Below are 23,776 nucleotides of genomic sequence, written 5' to 3'. Positions count from 1 at the left end.
ATTTCTAGTTCTCTTTGACATTGACCTCCCTCCCCCCTCCCCCCTCCCAAACGATCATGATTTGTATCCATGTGAGTGCTATTAAAGACAATTATTGGCAGGGTACAGCCGAGCAGCTGAGAGCACTTTATATTCTTGCACGTATAGATATTGTGTAGATCACAATTCCTGTTCAGCTGTTCAGGTGGAATGTTCCTGAGGTTCTTTTCGACCATGGGCATAAGTTTGGGCATTTTAGTCACTGCATTGATATTACAGTTACCGTGACTTCACAATACTGCTGACCATTTGTGAAAAGGGCCCAGACTTTTTTTTTTCGTTTTTTGTATGAAGCACAGTTGTAAGTTGCTGGTCCTGATAGCTGTATTGGCTGTGAGGATAAAAGTGCTGAAGATATTTGAAACAGTAATCAGTATCAGTAAGCGTCAAACAAATTGTGACCATGATTATGAGTTCTATCTTTCACTCCAATCCATTGTATTTCTTTTGTTGGATTTTATGTTTGCGTGCTAGGATGGGCAAGACCTACCTGGTGTGTCTTAACCCTAAAAAGACTGGGGGGGGGGGGGGCCTAAAAGGCCCCCCCCTCGACATTTCGCGCGATTACTCAGCAACACGCAATGCTCTCGCCGCGATGCTCTATGACTTTTTTCTTTCGAGTTTCCCGCACATTTTGACACCAAATTTGTGACGCCCGGGGGTACGGTTCTGAAGTTACATAACTTTTTGTACATGCACATGAGACCGAAAATGGCTCAAAAATGTGATTTTGTGTACAAAGTCAGTACAAACTGAGTTTTATCACATGGTTCATATAAATATGCTTATTTTTACTCTCAATGGCTAAAATCAATTTGTTTTAGTAGTATTATGCTTCAAAAAGGGTCTGCCACAAATTTTGCTGAAAAAAACAACAAAAACAAAAGGTCGAAAAAACACAGAAATACATAAGAAATTCATAAAACAATAAAATAGATAAGAAATTAATTTTGATACCGAATTTTTTTTCAAGTACATTTGCTAAGAATGCTACAAAGAATATCTAGACCAAAAATGAGCACTTTTTGGAGCTTTATTTACTGATTTAGATAAAAAAGTCTGATTTCTCGCATAAATTAGCATAATTAATCAAAATAAAATAAAAGAAGACTATTTTGGAAAATTTAAATATACAATCTTGTAGATTACATCGCACACTACCATTGTGCAAATTTTCCGCGGCGATCGCTCGATCCACGGCCGAGATCTTAAGGGGGGGCCCTTTAGGCCCCCCCCCCCAGTCTTTCGAGCTACCAAAATAGCCCAGTCTTTTTAGGGTTAATCCAGGGTTTTTGTCAGCAGGGCTAAATTTTGTTCATAAAGATGAATGAGGCTTGAAATTCAAGTGTTGTGAAACAGGTCTTGGAGTTAATGTTGCAGTCTCACAGACTCTATGTTGCTTTTCTCTCCATCTGTCTAGGTTGCAGTGCCATCCACCATCCACTGTGATCATCTCATCGAGGCCCAAGTTGGAGGAGACCAAGATTTAGCCAGGGCGAAGGTACATCTTTCTGAAAGTAGACCATGAGTGTCACATCTGGTAGAGTCTAAAGCCCTGGCAAGGGTCTGTTATAAATACTGTCTTCAGAGAGAATCTGCTAAAACATGTTTGTAGTCGCAATGGTATGGATTTGTCAAACCAGCCAAAATTCAAAATTGCTTCAGACTATGATATGCTTCATGTCAGACCATGACTAGATAAATCCCTGAAGCAGTTCTTTTTGACTGAACTCCATACAATTGCAAACTTACACTTAAACACTACTACACTCACAGATTGCGATATGCAGGGGAGACATTGTGTGGCGTTTGACTTGTTTGTATATTTATTTTCTGTCCTTTCCCTCCTCAGGTGCCATTATCTTTGTCTCTTTCTATATCATTGTCAAAACAAAACACATGCAATATATTTTCTTGTAGTTTCTTTTAACTGTATCGAGTCTTTAGTATGTAACATTTTTGTTAATTTGACATTTCTTCTTCAGGTGTCCCAAAATCTAACTTGTGTAGTTATAAATTTTAGAAATGCTGGTACTTTCACGAAGCCATTTGCAATGTAATGACTCCATGTATTACAATGCTCTGAGATACATTTGCTGGTACTTCTGACGGCAACTTAACAGATCTAGAATGATATAAACATACTTTTATCAGCTCGCTGTTATAGTTCTTGTGGTGTTTTCCCACCCCACCATCAACAACACCCCACCCCAACCTATTCATAGAATTAAGAGGGCAGCATGACCTTTGGTAATTTGGTATTGTTGGCTGCAAATATGTAGATGTAAATTACCTTGTAAGTCAGTAATAAGATGCATTTAAATGTCTTGAATTTAAGTCTCTGAGATACTGTACATGTACATTACTGGTGTGGCCAATCTGGGCTTTGTCTTTTATAGTGTAGCAATCCATTGTTATCAATATCAAATTGCTTTTACTTTGAGTCAGTTTTACAACTCACTTTTATTTTGAGTCAGTTTTACCTATTAATAACTTTTGCAAAATCATGTAGAGAGGAAATGAGACATTTGTTGTCTGAAGTCTTTTCATTACTGTGAATGTTTGTGGACAAAAGATTGCCAAGGTGTCATCATTCTATGTGTGTATATTCACATTATTTTCTGGTTGCCGTGGTAGGAGCTGAACAAAGAGGTCTACAACTTCCTCTCCACGGCTGGTGCAAAGTATGGTGTTGGCTTCTGGAAGCCCGGCAGTGGCATCATCCATCAGGTAAGGGCAAAGAATTGATCAGAAGGATGCAAAGCAAGCGGGATGTTTACAAACTCTGACCTTGCTTTGACTATTGGTACTGCAGTGTAGTGGTACTGGAAGCAATGTATGTTCTTGGGTTGTTCACGCATGCCAGAGGTACAAAATGTACTTCTGGTTTTCCTGGTACCTTAGAGTTAGAATTATATAAGGTATCATACAAAAGTGAAATCCTGCCATTTCACTCCTTTTGTAAGCAGACACTAGTATTTTCTGCTTTTAAAGGACAAGTTCACCTTCATAGACATGTGGGTTGAGTGAATGCAGCAATATTAGTAGAACACATCAGTGAGAGTTTGAGGAAAATCGGACAATCCGTTCAATAGTTATGAATTTTTGAAGTTTCTGCTCAGTCACGGCTGGATGAAAAGACTACTATAGCTTGAGATGTCACATGAGTACAACGATATAAAGAAAGAATAAAGAAAATTCAACATATTTCCATTTTTCTTGCATAACAAAAGAACACTTGACTTCTCTCTTTCAGAAGGCAGGGGGAATAATATTACCCTTAATCATACGTCAGTAGCAAGTCGAAGAAATGTGCACTTTATTCAAAAAGTAAAGTTTTGTCAAATTCTCTTTTTATTTTCCTTATATAGTTGTACGCATGTGACATCATACACTGTAGTAGTCTTCTCTTCCAGCAGTGACTGCGCAGATACTTAAAATATTCGTAACTTTTGAACGGATTGTCCAATTTTCCTCAAACTTTCACTGATGTGTTCTACTAATATTGCTGCATTCTCTCAATCCTTATGTATATGAAGGTGGACTTGTCCTTTAAGTTAGATGTTGCCAATTGTTGTATAGTATATCATAAGAAATTATTGATCGGTCTGATAAGAACATATCTAGAAAAGTTATATATTGCATCTATATCAGAAATACAAAGCACCGAGAACTGCATAACATGTTTATCAATGGAATCAACATCTTGAATTAAGTTCAATCACACAGACATGTTGTGATCAATTGTATGAAGGCATGTTTATAAAGGGAGTAATGGTCTGAATGTTATGACATTCTGGATAATGACTTCCACATGGTGACCAGTGAAATTCCCTCTCTGCCCAGTCTTTACATGCTTGCATGTTGACTGGTACCGTGCACTGAGGAGTTCATTATAGTGTCACCAAGATGAAGGGAGACTGGTGATCAGATTTCACAGTCTGAAGGCAAGCTCTCGTGCATGTGTGTGAGTGCATGCGATGGCTGTGAAAGATGGGGAACCAGTCCAAGGGTAGCTACAGGTGTAGGTTGTGTGACCCACAGACCATGGGCAACCTATGTATGCTGCTGCCTACATTCAATGTTTCTTCTATTAGTGTTTCCCCTCTGTCTGCTTTACAGGGTTTTTCTACTTTGCTTTGACAATGTGTGTACACCCTTTAAATTTTTAACTGATCCATATTTTTCCAAATTGTACACGTCAATGTTCTCAGCAGATGTGATTAACAACAACAACCATAAAGATTTTGAGTAAAATAGAGATTAAACACTCCTTATTAGTTTTGGTGCGGGATTTGCAGTTCATGAGGTGTGTCGATGACTCATTTATCAACGAGATAGGTATGAGTGGAATTGCATTGTGTAATAGATTTAGGATGTTTTGCATTTTGTTTTTATATTAGTCCAAAATATACCATTTCGTACTGAGTTGAAGTATTTCATGTGGTTGATACCAACGTGGTCAATTTATTTTGTTTTTGTTTTGCATTTTCAAATCTGCCTGACACTTAACTTAATCATGATCTGTGTGCATCTGCAGTCTACATGAATGTACCATAAAAGTGGGTATTTTTGCAAAAGTAATTATTCACAATCAGCTGAGTAAGATGAATTTTGTCTACTTTTATTTTTGCTCCAGCTTCTGGTTGTGCAAAATTTCCACACCGCGAAAATTTCCACTTTTACAGTAATGATGTCGTTGCCTCTTTTACAAATTAAAGCGGCATAAATGCTGCCATAGAGTCTGGGTGGTATTTGAAATTAAGGGAGTATGGCATTCAGTCTGGATATGAAATATTGAATATGAAATACATGTACAATTATGACTTGTAATATAATGCTGCTTTTATGTCAGATGACAATATACAGAGGTAAAAAAAAAAAAAAAAAATCAATGCGTAGGTGAAATGAAAGAATGAATGTGTGAAAAACAAGATCAACATGAAACTATCCTTCCTGCCAGTGTGAGGTGCCAAGGGTATCAAATAATGATGATTAGCTTGATGGGCTTTCAGTGCACGCAAATTTTGTCTAGTTTTCATGCCTATAAAAGCAAAATGGACATCAATAAATGATAGCGCTTTTAAACAAGGCGACAAACCCAACAACAAAAAGTATGAATTTCCAAAAAGCCTGGAACCAGCTTAGTACAGTCTGTACTTCGTTTCTTTTGTATTGAGACGGTTTCACAAGTTGATAAGTTGTTGATAGAAAACCATAGCCACAAAATGAGAAATTGAGTGTGACCCCTTTCCAAGAAGCAAAGTTTTATTAGTTAGCAATTTCCCACTTCAATAATGATGGTAAGTTGCATTTGTATTCTCCATTACAGGAGGAAAATATGTTATGTTTGTATGTTGGTAATGGCTATGCAGATATCAGTTCACTTTACAAACTTTGTAAAAATGAAACCACTGTGAAATACATGGTGTGTACAGTAATGAGAGTCTAACTGCATTAATGCTCTCTTGCCTGAAACATGACATCATAAAATATACCAGTATCGAAGTATACCAGTATCAAAGGATGCAGGTACAGAATTCATGTTCACATCACAATGACAATTACCAGAGGCTTGAACACCCCTATTTGCCCAATAGATCATCCTGGAGAACTACGCATTCCCTGGTGTTCTGCTGATTGGCACAGACAGCCACACTCCCAATGGAGGGGGGTTAGGAGGGGTCTGCATTGGCGTTGGTGGGGCGGATGCTGTCGATGTGATGGCTGATATTCCATGGGAACTCAAGTGTCCAAAGGTAAGTGAGGAATTGAGGTTATCGATTCTGCCTTAAAGTGCCTAGATATTAATGGATTTGACAGGATGGAACGCTAGTGGTATCAACTTTGATTCGAACTGCCTCCCCAAAATATCTTGAACTGATGCATTTGCTGTAATGTCACACTCTTTGATGTGGATAGACTGCAGAGACTGAAGATGGACCAGATTATGGATAACAAGATACCAAAGATGGTCGCACACGAAGTGTTCACTCTGCTACATTGGTGTGGTGTTTGGTGCAGTGTGCTCTGTGCTTTTTGCTATGAGAAGCACTGCACAAAGTGAAAATTTGACATCTGCATACTTTGTAGAGCTAGAATTGAAAGTGAGAAATGTTTTAGGCCTCCCACATTGTAGCTTGCAAGATGTCAAATCAATAACCAGTTAAGATATCAATTGCAGTCCTTGATTTCTATTTGCCCAATAGATTTTGTGTTTCTTTACATGTGAGTTGTTGTTTGTCTATTGCACAAAATTGTTGTCTTTACATTTTTGCTTTTACTCTCTCTTAGGTCATTGGTGTCCACTTGACTGGTCAGCTGAGTGGATGGACGTCACCAAAAGGTAAGCCGTCATATTTTGCATTGCAATGTGCTGTTTTTAGGAATTGACATACTGCTATATCACCTTCATGGATGTGGTTTCGATGGACCTTGACAACTTTGTTCCCCACCAATATTTTGATGTGAAGTAGTATGTGATTGAAATGTCTTGACATCTGCACATACTGCTCATTTTGCAAACTCTAAGCATTTTTTTTTTTTTTAAGGTAATTGATTTTATTCCATAAACTAGGTATTTTTCTGCCCAAAATGATTGATTTATCATTTGACTCATTGAGGATGGGCTAATTTTGCTACAACACGCATTTCCCATGGACACCTGCGCGAGCATACTTGGGACTTGTCCTCAACAGGTTAAGGAAAGTTCTCAAATTGTTTCGAAGGAGCTTTAATGTACTGTAGTTGATGTGAGAATCATTCATGACATAACATGTCCATGACAGGTTGCATTATGACACTTTCTATCAGTGAAATAATATTTAGCATCCCTGTACAAAACAGCAAGGCCTTGTGGACTGTGTACCCTTCATAACTACTGATATTGGGTATGAGTACTTGAGATAAGACATGAAAAAGTAAATATATGTTCACATGTATGATGAATACATCATTGGATTTTGATCATTTGAATGTCTAGAATTTAAAGGCACATTTTATAAGATATCTAGTCATATGCATTCATGTATAATATAGCATTTATGAGGTCAGAGAGTTCAACTGTAAAACTATAGATTAATTTTTTTTTTAAATCCTCCAGAGAGTGGCCTCCAAGTACTTATGCAAACATTTATTTAGATTGCATGTGTCTCATAATAGCATAAGATTCTCAAAATGTGATTTAAATTTGAACAGTTGATCTCTGAGCTGAATAAACAATGTGGTTGTGCAAAGTAGGGGTTGTTCCCTACTGGCTACATGTTTTCAGCTGACGGGTGTATTTCCTTTGATGGGTTTACTGTGCAAAGTATTGTAATACACTATATATTTTGTAAGCTTGCTTTTCCCCCAAATACTGCAGGTTTAACCCTAATCAGGCTGGGCTTTTTTGGCTATGCTATATCTGGGGGAGGATTCCGCCCCCCCCTTCAGATCTCGCCTATGGAACGCGTGATCGCGCAGAAAATCGGCACACGCGACGCCCGCGACGTATACTATCAAAATGTATGGTTGCTCTCTCCAAAAAAATTTTCTTATATTTTATATTAATTAATTATTGTAATTTATGCATAAAATCAGTTTTGGGCTCTAAATCACTTATTAATGCTGTAATTAAAGGCAATCGGTCGTCGCAGGCGATTCGCAGCTCAGTAGAAAAGCACGACAAGCTGCTCCTCCCGTTATTGTACCCCCGTACGTACCGAATGCCGAACACGACGCTACGCAGCGCACCAGCGAAAACCAGATGGGGCACGAGAGCCGTGCGAGCCGTCCACTGTAATTTCAACATGGACGCCCGAATACCTACCGAATGGGGCCGAATGGGTGCACGCACAAAACCGCACAACAGCCATGTGCATGAAAATCTCTCCTACGGGTCCCCGTCGCGACACAACAGTAGAGCTGTGTGGTGTACGTACGTACGTATCTGGCTGCAGTCTCTGTTTATTTGCACTATGGTGCCAATTTCAGCAATCTAAGCAATAATATTTCAAAATGTCTGAAAATATTATGTAACAATATTTTAAATCATTCATATATTACGTTGTTTAATATTTGGTATTTATAAATATGCTTTGATGAAGAAATATTAAAACTCTAAACTTCATGTATAGCAAGTTGCAATGCTCATGGCCATATGGCGGGTTGTTTTGATCTCATTGGCAATTGTCTGCTGCGTCAGCTGTGTTACAGTATGTTGGGCCGGATCGGAACATAACAAAGTTGGTATAAAGTCGTCGGTACCGGTATGTCAATATCAATAATGTGTGTGGTATGCGTGTACTGTTTCGGATTAGCCTTGGCTTTGGTTTAGTAATGAAACCTCACAATGGAGATCAAAACAGCCGTCCAACTCGAGTAAAACGTATCTACTTGTTTGACGCTATCGACGAGTGGAGAACGCAGAGAGACGTGTTCGTAGCATGCTTAGGACAGGGAGGTTTCCTCTCACCTCCCTGCTTAGGACAAGTAAGAGACCAGTGGCAGAGGGGGAAGCTTCAGCGTCAGCGTGCCGATGAAAAATTTGCTTTCCACTTGCTGGAGTTGCATGAACAGTTTTGCAGGAATTTAGAATGTGCAAATTTGTGTTACGGCAGGCACGGTGGAATTGTAATGCCACGGCTTACGCCAATCAAGCAACCCCAGCTGACCAAGTCAACAACTTCAAGGAATCCAGATCCAGATGATGTGTAAGTAACGTTAGAAGTCTATTACATGAATCAATGATTGAAGTGGAATGACTTTTTCTAATCTATCTTTAACTGCTAGGGCCTTTGCGTTTCATCGACAAGTAGGCCTATTTTTCTATGTATAATTCCGCGAAAAACTTCTCTAAGTTCTCATTTATGTCAAATTATGATAACGCCGTAATCGAAATGACATTTGCTGGGTCAGTTTATCGCTTCTTAAAAACTGACCCAGCAGTAGGCAGCAAATGTCATTAGTCAGAGAATCGCAAGTAGTGGTAAGTTTTTTGTCATCACAGTATTGAGAATTTAAAGTATTTCATGTGCAAATGTAGAATCTAGATAGATACAGAGAGGTCACTTTCCTGAGCAGCTAGCGTCAACAATCCAGGTTAAATTTGCATAGCCAGATTTCATGGCTGCGATTCAAATACTGTTTGTCCCCATTGATTTAACTGTATAGCAAAGTCTCCTCTTTCATCATATTTAGGGGCCCTACATTTTAAGTTTGGTTAAGGAATTTTGATAAAGATTGTAATTTTCATAAGCTTGGCAAAAGTTTCAGGCATCTATGTTGCATTTTTAGTCAAACTTCCAATGCATTTGGTCCAATAATTTGAAACCAAATTCAAGTGATCCAGTGAAGTGTACATCTTTTCATGTGAATTTCTACAAGTATGTTGAAATGTAAATTCTGAAGAAAAAAAAATTGATCCTTTACAGTTGAAATTCGTTAAAGTTTGGTTACACCGACAGTGTCAGGTCAGTGGTAGTAACTACAGAGTTACAGTAGTGTACGTACAATACCCTTGTACGTGAAAGTTACAGTTTTATTTACCTTCACATCTTCATATAGGAGTGTCTAATAGGGATGTTGATTGGTGTGGAAGTTGTTGATGAACAACAGTTCATAAGAATCCATTGTTTTAATTCTAATACAGATATTGGTCATAGGTCAAGGGGCAATATGAACCTATCAGTTTCTAACATGCTAATATGTACAGGTATGGGCTTCATCAAGTACGATTAATTGGTATCCGTGGCACATCCCTTATTTGTTGATCAAAGGTACGCCTCTGATTGGTATTTTAATCAGTGTTTGGTAGAAAGCTAACCCATTACAATGGCTTTGCGATGTTACACTGAGTTGACTATGGACAAAGGTCTACTGTCCGCGATTTTCATTAATTTGTAGTTCATTTTTCACACATAACCTCAAATACTGATACCTGTGATAGGTTTATTTATAATGGTTATCCTTCACACTGTATTGTTGAGACAATAGTGTTCTGTTTGTTTGTGTAAGAGGGAGATAGACAATAATTGTCCCCGCCGAACGAGTTCGAGCAGGGGACTATGAAACGGGCTCCGTACGTGTGTGTGTCCGTCCGTCCGTCCGTGTGTCCGTCCGTGTGTCCGTCCGTGTGCGTCCGTGTGTGATCAAAATCTTCAATTTGCTACTTCTCTGTCATTTATGAGCCAATTTTGATTCTGTTTGCTTTATATGATAGCACTACATGGGAGCTTTGAAACTTCTACACAGAATTTCAGTCGTGACCTTTGACCTTGACCTTTGATTATTGTACATTTTGCTACAAAATGCTACTCCTTCGCCATTTCTAACCCGATTTCGATTCCGTTTGCTTTATATGATGGCACTAGGTGAGGGCTTCAAAACTTCTACACAGAATTTTGACCTTTGACTTCTTTGACCTTTGACCTTGATTTTTGACCTATATTGTACATTTTGCTACAAAATGCTACTCCTTCGCCATTTCTAACCCGATTTCGATTCCGTTTGCTTTATGTGAGGCACTTCAAAACTTCTACACAGAATTTTGACCTTTGACTTCTTTGACCTTTGACCTTGATTTTTTACCTATATTGTACATTTTGCTACAAAATGCTACTCCTTCGCCATTTCTAACCCGATTTCGATTCCGTTTGCTTTATGTGATGGCACTAGGTGAGGGCTTCAAAACTTCTACACAGAATTTTGACCTTTGCCTTCTTTGACCTTTGACCTTGATTTTTGACCTGTATTGTACATTGGCTATAAAATGTTACTCCTTCGCCTTTTCTAACCCGATTTCGATTCCGTTTGCTTTATGTGATGGCACTAGGTGAGGGCTTCAAAACTTTTACACAGAATTTCAACCTTTGACTTCTTTGACCTTTGACCTTGATTTTTTACCTATATTGCACATTTTGCTACAAAATGCTACTTCCGGCGGGGACATATATTACGCACCGCGTAATTTCTACTTTTCCTTGTTTCTTTATGCTCCTGTCTGAAGAAGGCATTACATCTTATTTGTCATGTACTTATCTATGAGTTTTAATGTTCACTTTGTGTGTGTGTGTGTGTCTTTTTTTTAAAGATTATTCACACTAGGCTAAGCTGACAGAACTATAACTGTGAGTTTACCTAGTCAAATGAAAGGGTTTGGGCATTGCTTCTTACATATAGTATATTCCAGGCAGGTGATACAACGCTCACCTTCTTCATATTAGTTAGTAAAACAATGAAGAGTGCAAAAATACTGCATAAATGTGCAGTGCAACTGTGGCCGTTGGCCGTTGGCCCTGCACGGGCACAGTCGCTTCCCCGTCCTGAATTTATGTACACACGCCAGGGCAAGTACATGATACAGGCAGGGTCTCCGACCCAATCGTCCGCGTTCAGAATAGACAACTCGGCGGTAATATCCGCTACCCATGACGATGTGTCATCGTCCATGATGGCCACCCTATCTATTATAATGTGGTCTGCACTCACTAATCTGATCTGATCTGATGATTACAGTATAGTTGACGAGTGACGACGATCGACGATGCGATGAAGAGAATGCGTAGTCGTACGAAGTATACGCAGCTAGCTACTAGCTCATAGATCATGCGAACATCACTCACATTACACAAAACGTACTGTCCCGCGCTCAGCAAGCGATCGCGAGCAATCGAGATACTATAGCGCGATACATTGCTTTAGGGATGTCTTGCGCACACACACATTTCGCTTCGTAGCAACTTCGGAAGCGAGTTTACGTGCTGCCGCCCGCGGCTGAAATATGTCCATGTATCCTCGCGACTGGGTGTCTTTAAGCTAATTTCTTTTTATGCCTCCGCCACGAAGTGGTGCCGGAGGCATTATGTTTTCGGGTTGTCCGTCCGTCCGTCCGTACGTACGTCCGTCCGCTTTCGTTTACGCAATAACTTTTATGAGTAATATTTACTGGAATTTTACCAAACTTGGTCCAAGTATGAAGTATGATGGGGCAATTATTTGATTAGATTTAGGGTGAAATCAGCTATAGGTCAAAGGTCAAGGTCAAATCATGATATTGTATCTGTTTACGCGATAACTCAAGACTGGATGGAGCAAATTTCACCAAACTTTGTTGGAGGATGATGTATGATGGGACAAGTACTTGATTAGTTTTTCAGTGAAATCAGATAGAGGTCAAAGGTCAAAGATCAAGGTCAAATCCTAAAATTTATCTCTTTACGTGATAACTCAAAACTGGATGAAGCAGCTTTCACCAAACTTAGTCCAAGGATGATGTATGATGGGACAATTAGTTGAGTAGATTTTAGGGACATTGGCAAGAGGTCAAAAGGTCAAAAGGTCAAGGTCAAATGCTACAAATGTTGCAATTTCCCCCATATCTATGCAATGCCCGAAGGTATTTTCTTGAAACTTGGTGTGGACATGTACTACTGCGTAAAGATTCTCCAGAGAGAGTTTCATGTCATAAGGTCAAAGGTCAAAAGGTCAAAGGTTAGGTGAAAATGTTGCAATATCACTTTTCTCGCAAATGGTTCAATGTATCTTCATGGAACTTGGTACTGTGTGGCAGGGATTATCTAGGGAATTTAGGGGTCATGGGTCAATAGTCAGGGTCAAAGGTCAAGGTCAACTCCTCAAAATTTTACTATTTCCCTCATATACTAGTATATGCAATGCTTGCATTATTAGTTTCAAAACTTAATACATGCATTACCTGTAATGGAGATTCTCCAGGAAATTTCCAGCCAGAAAGTCAAAGGTTAAGGGTCAAAGGCCAGGTTTCAATGCCCCCCCCCCCCAAAAAAAAAAAAAAAAAATCTATTTTGTACCATCATCACTTTCTTTCTTGATACCTTGGAAATTACTCAATGCATAAACTTCCCCAAAATTCCCCAAATATGTGTACCTGCACTCTTAGAAAATTATAGCAAACCCAGTTCAAGACATTTCTGACAAACCTGTCATTTCAATATTTTGCCAGTTATGTGAAACTGTCATGGATCACACATTGTGAAGATATTTTACCATACGCCTATTGGGAGAATCATGCATTATGGCGGAGGCATCAGTCGCCATAGCGACATTTCTAGTTTAAAATGTTTCTTGTATCATTCTCCTGAGACATAGGGTAAAAAAAAATCTGTATCGAAATTAATTTCTTATGTATTTGATTGTTTTTTGAATTTCTTATGTATTTCCTTGTTTTTCGACTTTTTGTTTTTGTTTGTTTTTTGGCCAAAATTTGTCACAGACATTTTTCAAAGCTTTATTATGCTAAAATAAATTAATTTCGTCCATTCTAAGTCAAGATATGAATTTTTATGTGAATTAATTGAAAAAACACAATTTGCATTGGATTTGTACACAAAATCACGTTTTGGAGCAATTTTGGGGTTGACAAATTTTTTTCGAACAGGCGTCGCGTCAAAACGGTACGCGCGGGCGCAACAATTTTGGTCTCAAAAGTTGCGCGATACTTGAAAGAAAAAAGTCTTGGAACATCGCGGCGGGAGCTTATCACGCTGCGAAGATATTGCGCGAAACGTCAAGGGAGGGGGGCGGATTCCGCCCCCCCCTCCAGCCTGATTAGGGTTAATGGACATTATGCTGTTTTTCTCAAATTATATAACTACACATGTTTATTGCAGGAATGGTAAGATACTGTTTTTCCACCAAAAAGATTCTTTTCAGTCCTCAGAACACTGCAGTGCTGTTGGCATCCCTGCCTGTGATGTTCAATGAAATATTTTTAGGCACATTTTTCCCATTTATTATTATTTTTTTCCCTACCAGACGTCATTCTCAAGGTGGCAGGTATCCTAACAGTCAAGGGAGGCACGGGAGCCATTGTGGAGTACTTTGGACCTGGCGTTGATTCTATCTCCTGCACAGGTACAAAAAACCAAAGACAAACTACTTTAAAAAAAACTACTGTTCCTCCAAAGTGCTAAGAACTAACTGATGTAAAATAAATCATTGAAACATATGTTATGCATGCATGACTTTGTTTTATAACACTCAGTTTATTGTAAAAGATAGCATATGATAGGAATGATAATGTATAAAACAAATAACACTCAAAAGGCAATGGAACTTCAAGCAAAGATGTCCAGGTGAGCATTTCTTTATTGTAAAGATGTGTGACTTTTGAATTTTTATTTGTATTCATACAGTTTAATGACTTGGTAGATATAATTATGCTGTACCATTAGTGAGCAGGAAAAGTATGGAAATCTTAGCAGAAATAGAAGTAAGTATTACACATGAGAATGTCTGCAAAGTTGTGACACCAGACTTTCGTTGCTTCCTAGGTATGGGCACCATCTGCAATATGGGTGCTGAAATCGGTGCCACAACATCCATCTTCCCATTCAACAAGAGGATGGAAGACTATCTGGTTGCCACCAACAGATCAGGTAAGTCTACAGTGTGAGTGTGATATTCATCATCATCATAACCATCATCGTCCATTATCATCATCTATAATTACTATCATCGTCTTTGTCACCGTCGTCTTCATCATTGTCATCATCATCATCATCATCACCAACATCGTCATCATCACCAACATCATCGTCATCATCATCATCATCATCTTGCTTTTTGTCTTTCCCTTAATTTTCAAACGCTAGATATATATTTTTTCAATCTGGCTTTGTCTTGTTTCTGTCTTTTGTTCTCTTTTTCTGTATAAGTCATTGTTCAAATGAATACTAAATATTTCAAAGTTCACTGGTGGATAGGTAGGTACAAAAATTGTATTTTCAGTCGACAATTTTTAGATTGATAGTTCTAAAGAGTTCATAATGTATATTCCGTGCAGTGCATCATATGTGAATGATATTGTCATGCTTTGCAAAGATAAAATGTATGACAGTGGTCACTTTTACACAGAATAGGTTTTTGACATTTATAGTTTCCATCTTGTACTTCTTTATGTCAAACCAGTAAATGGTTGGCTGGCAGAGTGAATGTCAGCTATCTCGTCCTATCTGAGCTCCGGTATGGGCCCCGTCGTGTTAGGCATTTTCTATCAATGAAATCTCAGAACAATTGCAGTCACCATGGAAACTATCAGGCAGCAACCAATCAGCTATGAGCAATGTATAAAGTCACTGCTGTAGTAACTGCCAGCACCTGTACCATGATTGTAAACATCTTTATGGAAAGAGGCCCCCGGGATATGCTTTGAGCAAATGTTAACCTCATCTTTGCTTGTTTTATATGATGCCTCCAGATATTGCCAACTTGTCGAAGAAATATGCACACATCCTGACAGCCGATCAAGGTGCGGAATACGACAGCGTCGTCGAAATCAACCTGAGTGAGGTAAGACTGTTGGGAGCTATTATAGTGTCTTAAAGATCAATTTTGATGGTAATTTACAACACATGCCCCAGCAATGAGCAAGGGGATCATGGTGCAATGCTTGTAGAGAGAAGCTGAGCAAGTCTTTTGGTCTCTTCTGTTATAATAGGAGATATAATACTCATTTCGTACGATTGGACATTATATTGAAACAGTATCTGTAGTAAATACACCAGTAAATAACATTCGTAGGTTGCTTGGTTCACAGTAATGTCTTAATGATATACAGCAAAGCACATAATATTAGTGATAGAATTTATTTGTTTCAACGGTGAGTACAAGTATTTTAATGTACAAAAGTTGGCCTTTTCTTTGTGAAATGATGCATTCCATATCTTCTCAGGACCATTCTTCATTGATGCTGCTTGGAGCTCTGCTGATTATGTTTTTACTGTACTTCATGTGCTACTGCGTATTAAAAGCGTGTAGTCCTTACGCATTTCACCCTCTGAATTGATCCGATTGTCAGCTGGAACCCCACATCAATGGACCCTTCACCCCTGACCTTGCAAACCCTGTGTCAAAGGTTGGAGAAGTTGCCAAGGAGAAAGGCTGGCCTCTTGACATCAGAGTCGGTAAGTGCGGCTGTTGTGTGCCAAGTAACTTTCAGTCGGCGAGATTGCATTCTGATCTAAAAGGTGTTAATGTAGACCTTTTTATTTCCAAGATCAGTGAGTGTCCAAGCAGTGCTGATTTGTGAAATGACTGGAAAGGCCTATAAATATGCTAATAGAAATTATATGTCTATGATTCATAATGTATCTCTGCTTTTGGAAGCAGGAGTAGATAATATTATGAAATACATGTATTTAAAATCTGATGTGACAAAACGTTTTGTGGACTATAAATGAGAACCCTCCCCCCCAAAAAACAGACAAACAAAAAACAAAACAAAACGAAACAAAACACAAAGAAGTGACTGCAAAATTGGAGAAAAAAAAATTGAGATGAAACATTGTGTGACTGTGATAATGTTCCAGGTCTAATCGGGAGCTGTACCAACAGCAGCTACGAAGACATGAGTCGGGCCAGCAGCATCGCCAAGCAAGCTCTCAGTCACGGAGTCAAATGCAAGTAAGTAGTCAATATCTCTGGTGATATACCGTACGGATCTGGAAGGCACTTGTCCAAATATGAGACTACTGACCTGTTTTGATATGCAAGTATTGTTTTAGCACTAGAATTATAAGGTGGGGCCAGAACACCATACTTCTTAAGAAGTAACTGTTTCTGTTTTTATCTTTCTGGTGTGAAATCATTTGTGTAAATGTGTTGACAACATCGACACCACACTTCTCTTTTGCTTTTGCATTCGTGCAACTATCAAAGGGACACATTACCCCCCCCCCCCCATACCTCATAAGATGAGAAAGGGAAGTTATTACATTACTCTTTCTTCATTGGATCGAATATATAAAACCAATTCATACAAAGATAAACAATAGAAAGATAAATGTATTATTATATTATTATTGCCGCCCACTAGGGTACAGTGGAAAACGCGTAAAGCGCCGATCATCCATGTGTCTGAGATTATGTGCATCGAAACTCACACTGATCGGCAATGGTCTAGAAGCCTGTCAAGATCCTTCGGCTGTGTGTGTACTCACAAAGAGATCAGTGATAAAAGTTGTACACAATTCATTATGGTGATTCTGAAATAATACTCAACAGAGCCCACCTTTTCACTCCATGAATTCCCATGCTAAGGGGTCTATAAACCTTTGAATTTCCATAAGTTTTACATGATAGGGCCTGTTTTAATGAGACCTTGTCATTCTGCTCATCAGATTTTGCTCTCTCTATTAATGTCGATGTCAATGAAACATGACATAGCATTTTACAGTGACGTTTATGTACATTGTGTTCGCTGTGCTTCTGTTTGCCAGGTCTGCCTTCACAGTGACTCCCGGTTCGGAGCAGATCCGTGCCACCATCGAGAGAGACGGACAGGCGGCCATTTTCAGGGACTTTGGTGGCATTGTCCTGGCTAATGCATGTGGTCCGTGCATTGGGCAGTGGGACAGGTAAGTAAAGAATAGGGGGGGGGGGAGAGATGAGCTATCAAGAAAACTTGGTAGATAGATAGGTAGATTGATGGATGGATAAGATTAATAGATGTTTAGATTGATTGAACAGCTGGATAAACAAATGAAAGGAAAGGCGGATAGATGGATAAATGAATGATTAGAAAGTTGGATAGATGTCTACATATAGTTTATGAATAGAGAGAAAGAGATAGAGTGGTAACTGGATGAATTGATGAACTTTGAAAAGAGAGAGGGGGGTAAATAGATTGATTATGGAATAAGAGAAAGAGGAGCAAGAGGGAGAGATTGGTGCAGATTAAATGAGAATGTAACAGTAGTATTTAAATGAGACCTCCGGATGATTTTCAGATTTTTACATTTATACCTATTCTAACGGGGGGTCAATTTGACCCCCCCTCGACATTTCGCGCCGCGATTCCGCAACGCGCAAAGATTTTGCCGCGTCGTTTCATGACTTTTTTCTTTGAAGTCTCCCACATATTTTGAGACAAAATTTGCGAAGTCTGGGTACACCGTTCTGAAGTTATGTAATGTTTTGCGTATGCATGTCAACCCGAAAATGGCTCAAATTCATGATATCGTGTGCAAATCCAATGCAAATTGTGTCTTTTGGTTAAATTGATATAAATTAGATTATTTCAACTTTTAACCATTGATATTAATCAATTTTAGTGTAGATAAGCTTGAAAAAGTGCCTGCAACAAATTTTGGCCAAAAAACAATAGAAAACAAAAGGTCAAAAATACAATGAAATGCATAAGAAATTAACAGAACAATAAAAAACAAAAGAATCTGATTTTGATTGTGCTATTTTTTTACAAGAAAATTGTTCAATGTGTCTTGAGGAACTCTTACACAAAAATTTAGCAATCGTTCAGCCTTTTTAATGGAGTTGTAGGTGAAAATATGATTTCATGCATAAATTTGCATAATTAATTTACTAAAAATAGAAAATCAAAATTTTTCTTTTTTATGACCATGTAATCTTGTAGTTGACATCCGCCTCTATGCTCAGGCAAAATTTTGCGGCGATCACGCCATCGGCGGCCGAGATCTGAAGGGGGGGGGGGGGGGGGTAAATTGACCCCCTCCCCAGTAAGAACTTGGTTTCAAATAGCCCAGTTAGAATAGGGTTAAACACCTATAAAATTAGTTATGCTGAGGACAGAGTTTCAGAATTTGTGATAATTGGGATGAAGAATAAGAATATTTTCAAAATTTAAAACAAATTGCAATGAACAAGGATGATGACATGGCAGAGTCACCATAAGAATGCATGAGTTGGGGCTCAAGGAAGCAGAACAAAAGAAGAAGGCATGCATGGATTATACACAGGGGAACTCGCAAGCAAGCTGTATTGTAATGGAATTACACTGCTACACTTCTCAAATGTGTGAACCTCCTATGTCATCATCCTTGTTCAGTGTAATTTGTTTAAGATTTTTCAAAGTATTGTTTCTCTGCTCAAGAACTACAATAAATTCCACAAATCTACACATGTAGTTGTCGATTTATGTACTACGTGATGGGAAATTATGAAAATCACCTGGAATGTCCCTCTAAGATTGAGTATGTGAATGTCTTGTGTTCAATGCAGAAACCTGTAAAAGAACATTTGTGATACAAGCTGAGTTATAAAGATGTAAGACATAGGGAAGGAGAAAGAAAATGGAATGAAAATCTGGGAAATGAGTGTAATTATGATTTAGGAAAATGACTTTTAGCACTCTTGGCTAGTTTAGCATGTTTTTGTTTTACTGTGAAATCAGAGAGATGCTAGACATACAGCATTGTTCATCTATAAATCAACCAAATTGATATGTTGCTGAAAAATCACAGGGTTTTGCTCTCTGAACATTGCTCAGTTTCATTATTAATACTTGCCAACCTGCATTTCAGTGGAACTTGATGAATGTTTCTGTGCATTCATTTGAAAAAATATTCAAGAAATGATTGCAAGTGTTTTCCTTTGTGTCTTTTGCCTGCAGGCAAGATGTGAAGAAAGGGGAGAAGAACACCATCGTCACTTCCTACAACCGCAACTTCACAGGGCGCAACGATGCCAACCCAGCCACTCACGGCTTTGTGACGTCGCCTGAGGTGAGCAAAGCTTACTGCTTCCATGCAACTCTGTGTATACTGGAGTGACTTTGTAGTGAAGCATACAGATCAATTGGGATGCTTGTGGATTCCTTGAAGAATGGAATCGTTAAAACACAAGCAGCTCAGATTGCTAGGCATAGACGATGACCATGTGCTAATTCGCAAGACAAATTGAATGTGGCACACTGTCTGAGGCAAGCAATGTGGCATGTTGTGGGCTGGTGCTGCTGTAGCTTGAGTAGGTTCATTTCACATGATTACTGAGAGGGAGTATTTTAGGATGTTGCGTAGTCAAAAAATGGAACTGGTCGACAAATTGCCCTCCATCAACGTAATTTGTCAATCAGTTGCAATATATACAACTCAACATGTGAGTGTTGAGTTGTAGGGTTGGACCTACTACTCATCGACCGCCTAATTGTCCCCGCCGAACGAGTTCGAGCAGGGGACTATGAAACGGGCTCCTTACGTGTGTGTGTCCGTCCGTGTGTCCGTGTGTCCGTGTGTCCGTGTGTGCGTCCGTGTGTGATAAAAATCTTCAATTTGCTACTTCTCTGTCATTTATGAGCCAATTTTGATTCTGTTTGCTTTATATGATAGCACTACATGGGAGCTTTGAAACTTCTACACAGAATTTCAGTTGTGACCTTTGACCTTGACCTTTGACCTATATTGTACATTTTGCTACAAAATGCTACTCCTTCGCCATTCTAACCCGATTTCGATTCGTTTGCTTTATGTGATGCTACAGAATGCTACTCCTTCGCCATTTCTAACCCGATTTCGATTCCGTTTGCCTTATGTGATGGCACTAGGTGAGGGCTTCAAAACTTGTACACAGAATTTTGACCTTTGACTTCTTTGACATTTGACCTTGATTTTTTGACCTGTATTGTACATTTTGCTACAAAATGCTACTCCTTTCGCCATTTCTAACCCGATTTCGATTCCGTTTGCTTTATGTGATGGCACTAGGTGAGGGCTTCAAAACTTCTACACAGAATTTTGACCTTTGACTTTTTTTAACCTTTGACCTTGATTTTTGACCTATATTGTACATTTGCTACAAAATGCTACTCCTTCGCCATTTCTAACCCGATTTCGATTCCATTTGCTTTATGTGATGGCACCAGGTGAGGGCTTCAAAACTTCTACACAGAATTTTGACCTTTGACTTCTTTGACCTTTGACCTTGATTTTTGACCTGTATTGTACATTTTGCTACAAAATGCTAGTTCCGGCGGGGACATATATTACGCACCGCATAATTTCTGCTTTTCCTTGTGTTTATTTGCTTGATAAGAATGTTTAACACTGTAATTCACGTAAAAAACTTGACCTACGTGATTGAGAAAATCCAGCTCTATCAAATGCCGTTGTTCCCTTTTCGATTCGAAGTTTCAGTGCAAAAATATCGCCGACGAACTTGCATGGCCTCGTTTCAGCTCCCCGCGGTAAATCGCGTTATTAGGATCGACCGCTGTTTTTGCATTGACAATGCACGCAAACCGAGTTGTATTGAAACCGTGTTGTACGAAGCTTTTTAGAAGCCTTTTAGAAACTTCCATAGACATTACATTGTGCTGTCATTACGATTCGGTGAAAATATTCATTCGAAATTTTGTCCTTGATTAAAACCATTAATGAACAGTGAATTATCGCGTTTTCCCACACCATCCTCATCTAGCATTCAAAGCCAATCCATTTTTATGTGCTTTGCGCGCAGAGAAGTGCGTACTAAGTGTTCAGTGCGCGAATTATACGCGGTCGGTTTAAAAGAAGGTGGTCGATATGTAGTAGGGCTACCATATATATTGACGCCCTGACTGTAACTGTTTCAAAGTTTTTGGTGTTCAGTAATTGTACTTGAATGTGTGAGCTCTTGCTTGTGGGTAGGTTATAGATCCACAGCATGTAATCTTTACATTCATGACTGATGATAATTTAAGACGTTGCAACTGATTGACAAATTGCCCTACATCGACGTAAATAAGCACTGAATTGATCAGTGCTTTAGTAGTAGCCATGATGGAAAAATCATGGGCGTACATACTAGAGCAGGATTCGAACCTACGACCTCCTGATCTCCAGACAGGCGTCATCTCCACTAGACCACCGAGCTTCCGCCCGACAGCAAGTGTTGGTTCTAATCCTTATAGCATGCAGCGGGTACTGCGTAATTATTCAAATTCATGAAATTCTTCCGTCGAGATGTTTTCATTGCAACTGATTGACAAATTGCCCTACATTTCAAACGTGTTAACAATGATACTCCCATCATGCTGAATGTCCACTTTCACAGCTGCATTCCATACAGATACCTATTTTGTCTTCAACGCTATCCCACAGATCACCACTGCCTTGGCGCTAGCTGGCAGACTGGACTTCAACCCGGAGGTTGATGAGTTGGTTGGGGCCAATGGAGAGAAGTTCAAACTGGACAGTCCATATGGCGATGAACTCCCCAGCAAGGTAAACCCTGATCTAAGTGATAAAAATATTAGTTGTATCTGTGAATTTAGCTTCCTGTGAAGATACATCTCTCTTCTTAAACTAATGTACTGTAAAAGTGGATATTTTTAGGCGACTAATTTTTCGCGCTTAACCGGGTAAGAAGAGTTTCGCATGTTTTTAATTCCGCGGAATCACGACATCACGCACAGGAACATATGGCAAGCAAAAATATTCACGTGCTTTTATTTTCACGCTAGTTTCTGGTTGCGCGAAATCGCGAAAATTTCCACTTTTACAGTATAGAATGTGTCGTGTATGTGCAGAGTTCTTTTTGTTTCTTTTACCTTGAACCTGGATGTCTGCTTGGTTGAATTAAGTTCACATTGTATACATTTTTGCATTTCTTTGATTTCTCTTTTTTTTGGGGGGGGGGGGGAGGAGGGAGGGTGTCTTGCTTTCCTTTGTCTTGTCTTCATTGTTGTATCATATCATCTCATTGAATATTGTTTGAAACTGTCGCTATGGTTCACTTTCTTCAAACATCTCACAATTTCCAGTTACAAGTATTACAGTTTCTCTGACACCAGCTAGTAAACTGTTAATTGTTTGTGAATATCTAGAGATGTTGCTTTTGCATTGGCAGTGATAGTATCTTTACAAGTTTGAAAAACCGCCTCCCAAAATGTGTCCTAGTAAAAACTTTGACGACACCCCTGCCACCCCATTTCATTGCAGGCTTTGATCCAGGCCAGGACACCTTCCAACCCCCACCAGAGGATGGTTCCAGTGTCAACGTCGATGTGGATCCAAACAGCAAGCGCCTGCAACTTCTGTCTCCTTTTGACACCTGGAATGGTCAGGACCTCACAGACATGGTGGTCCTTATCAAGGTATGGTCTAATAAACTGGAGAATGATATACACTCGTGTGTGTTTCCAAAGTACGGTTGCAAATGGTTGGAAGTATCACTAACAGAGTACTGTGGAAGAGTAAGCGAGTGATGAGGCAGTGATGAAATGTTTGTAACACTTTCCGACCATAAAATGGAAACTTTATGTGCAATTTATTGTTTTCACATGGCCTACTCCAATGAACTGTCTGTGTAAAATTTGTGTGAATTTAATGCAACCACAAAATTGACATGTTAGTATTTTCATGAATTCATGAAAAATACTCATGTATAGAGCGCTGTGTAGAGTTAAAGGAAGACAGGACTGTGTTGAACTGCATTTAGAATTTCTGACAGAGCTCTCTGGAAAATTTGATAAAGACTTGGCAGTGGCATGTGTTCGTTGTGCCACTGAAGTGGAGTATGTGACCATGGTACACTGTTTGTAGTACCACTGAAGTAATGTGAAGTGTGACCATGGTGTCGTGTCTGTTTTACCCGTGACAAAGTACTGGAAGTTGTGACCTTAGTCGTGTTTGTAATACACTTGTACAACTAACAAGTTCTGTGAGATGTGCAGTTTGTGTAGTAATTCTGGCAAGAAACCATTGATGGGTTGATAAATGTCTGACAGTAATGGAGCAGTTGGCTGTAGTTCTATCATCATATACTGTAAAGAAAAATTGATGAGTAACTTGCCTATGATGAAATGTTTGTAAGACCACCAACAAAATGCTGCAAAGGGTTAACTGTAGTATGTGTCATCGTAACAGTATAATTCAAACTGTTTTGCAGTTTAAAGAGACAGGAACCAATGTCACAATGTAATTGTGTTGGATCCACTTCTTTAATTATGTGCAACCTCCGACAGAATGTAACCTTGTACTGTGTG

General features: G+C 39.0%; 1 protein-coding gene across 1 annotated transcript in view; it reads left to right on the top strand.

Annotated features, from left to right (window-relative positions):
• LOC139711075 (aconitate hydratase, mitochondrial-like) overlaps positions 1-23,776 on the top strand; it is a 39,057-nt gene that overhangs the window by 6,843 nt on the left and 8,438 nt on the right. The window contains exons 5-18 of the mRNA XM_071622994.1: positions 1,460-1,540; positions 2,677-2,769; positions 5,640-5,798; positions 6,334-6,385; positions 13,813-13,911; positions 14,331-14,435; positions 15,257-15,348; positions 15,857-15,962; positions 16,368-16,461; positions 17,277-17,414; positions 19,427-19,538; positions 21,891-22,013; position 22,441; positions 22,731-22,885. Of these exons, the coding sequence (XP_071479095.1) occupies positions 1,460-1,540; positions 2,677-2,769; positions 5,640-5,798; positions 6,334-6,385; positions 13,813-13,911; positions 14,331-14,435; positions 15,257-15,348; positions 15,857-15,962; positions 16,368-16,461; positions 17,277-17,414; positions 19,427-19,538; positions 21,891-22,013; position 22,441; positions 22,731-22,885 (1,410 nt within the window). The remainder of the gene's footprint in view (positions 1-1,459; positions 1,541-2,676; positions 2,770-5,639; positions 5,799-6,333; positions 6,386-13,812; positions 13,912-14,330; positions 14,436-15,256; positions 15,349-15,856; positions 15,963-16,367; positions 16,462-17,276; positions 17,415-19,426; positions 19,539-21,890; positions 22,014-22,440; positions 22,442-22,730; positions 22,886-23,776) is intronic.

The sequence above is a fragment of the Diadema antillarum genome, unplaced genomic scaffold (assembly GCF_040938485.1).
Source record: "Diadema antillarum isolate AM-2024a unplaced genomic scaffold, OU_Dant_1.0 seq00001606_RagTag, whole genome shotgun sequence".
Classification (NCBI taxonomy): domain Eukaryota; kingdom Metazoa; phylum Echinodermata; class Echinoidea; order Diadematoida; family Diadematidae; genus Diadema; species Diadema antillarum.
This window is presented reverse-complemented; position numbering and strand designations above follow the sequence as displayed.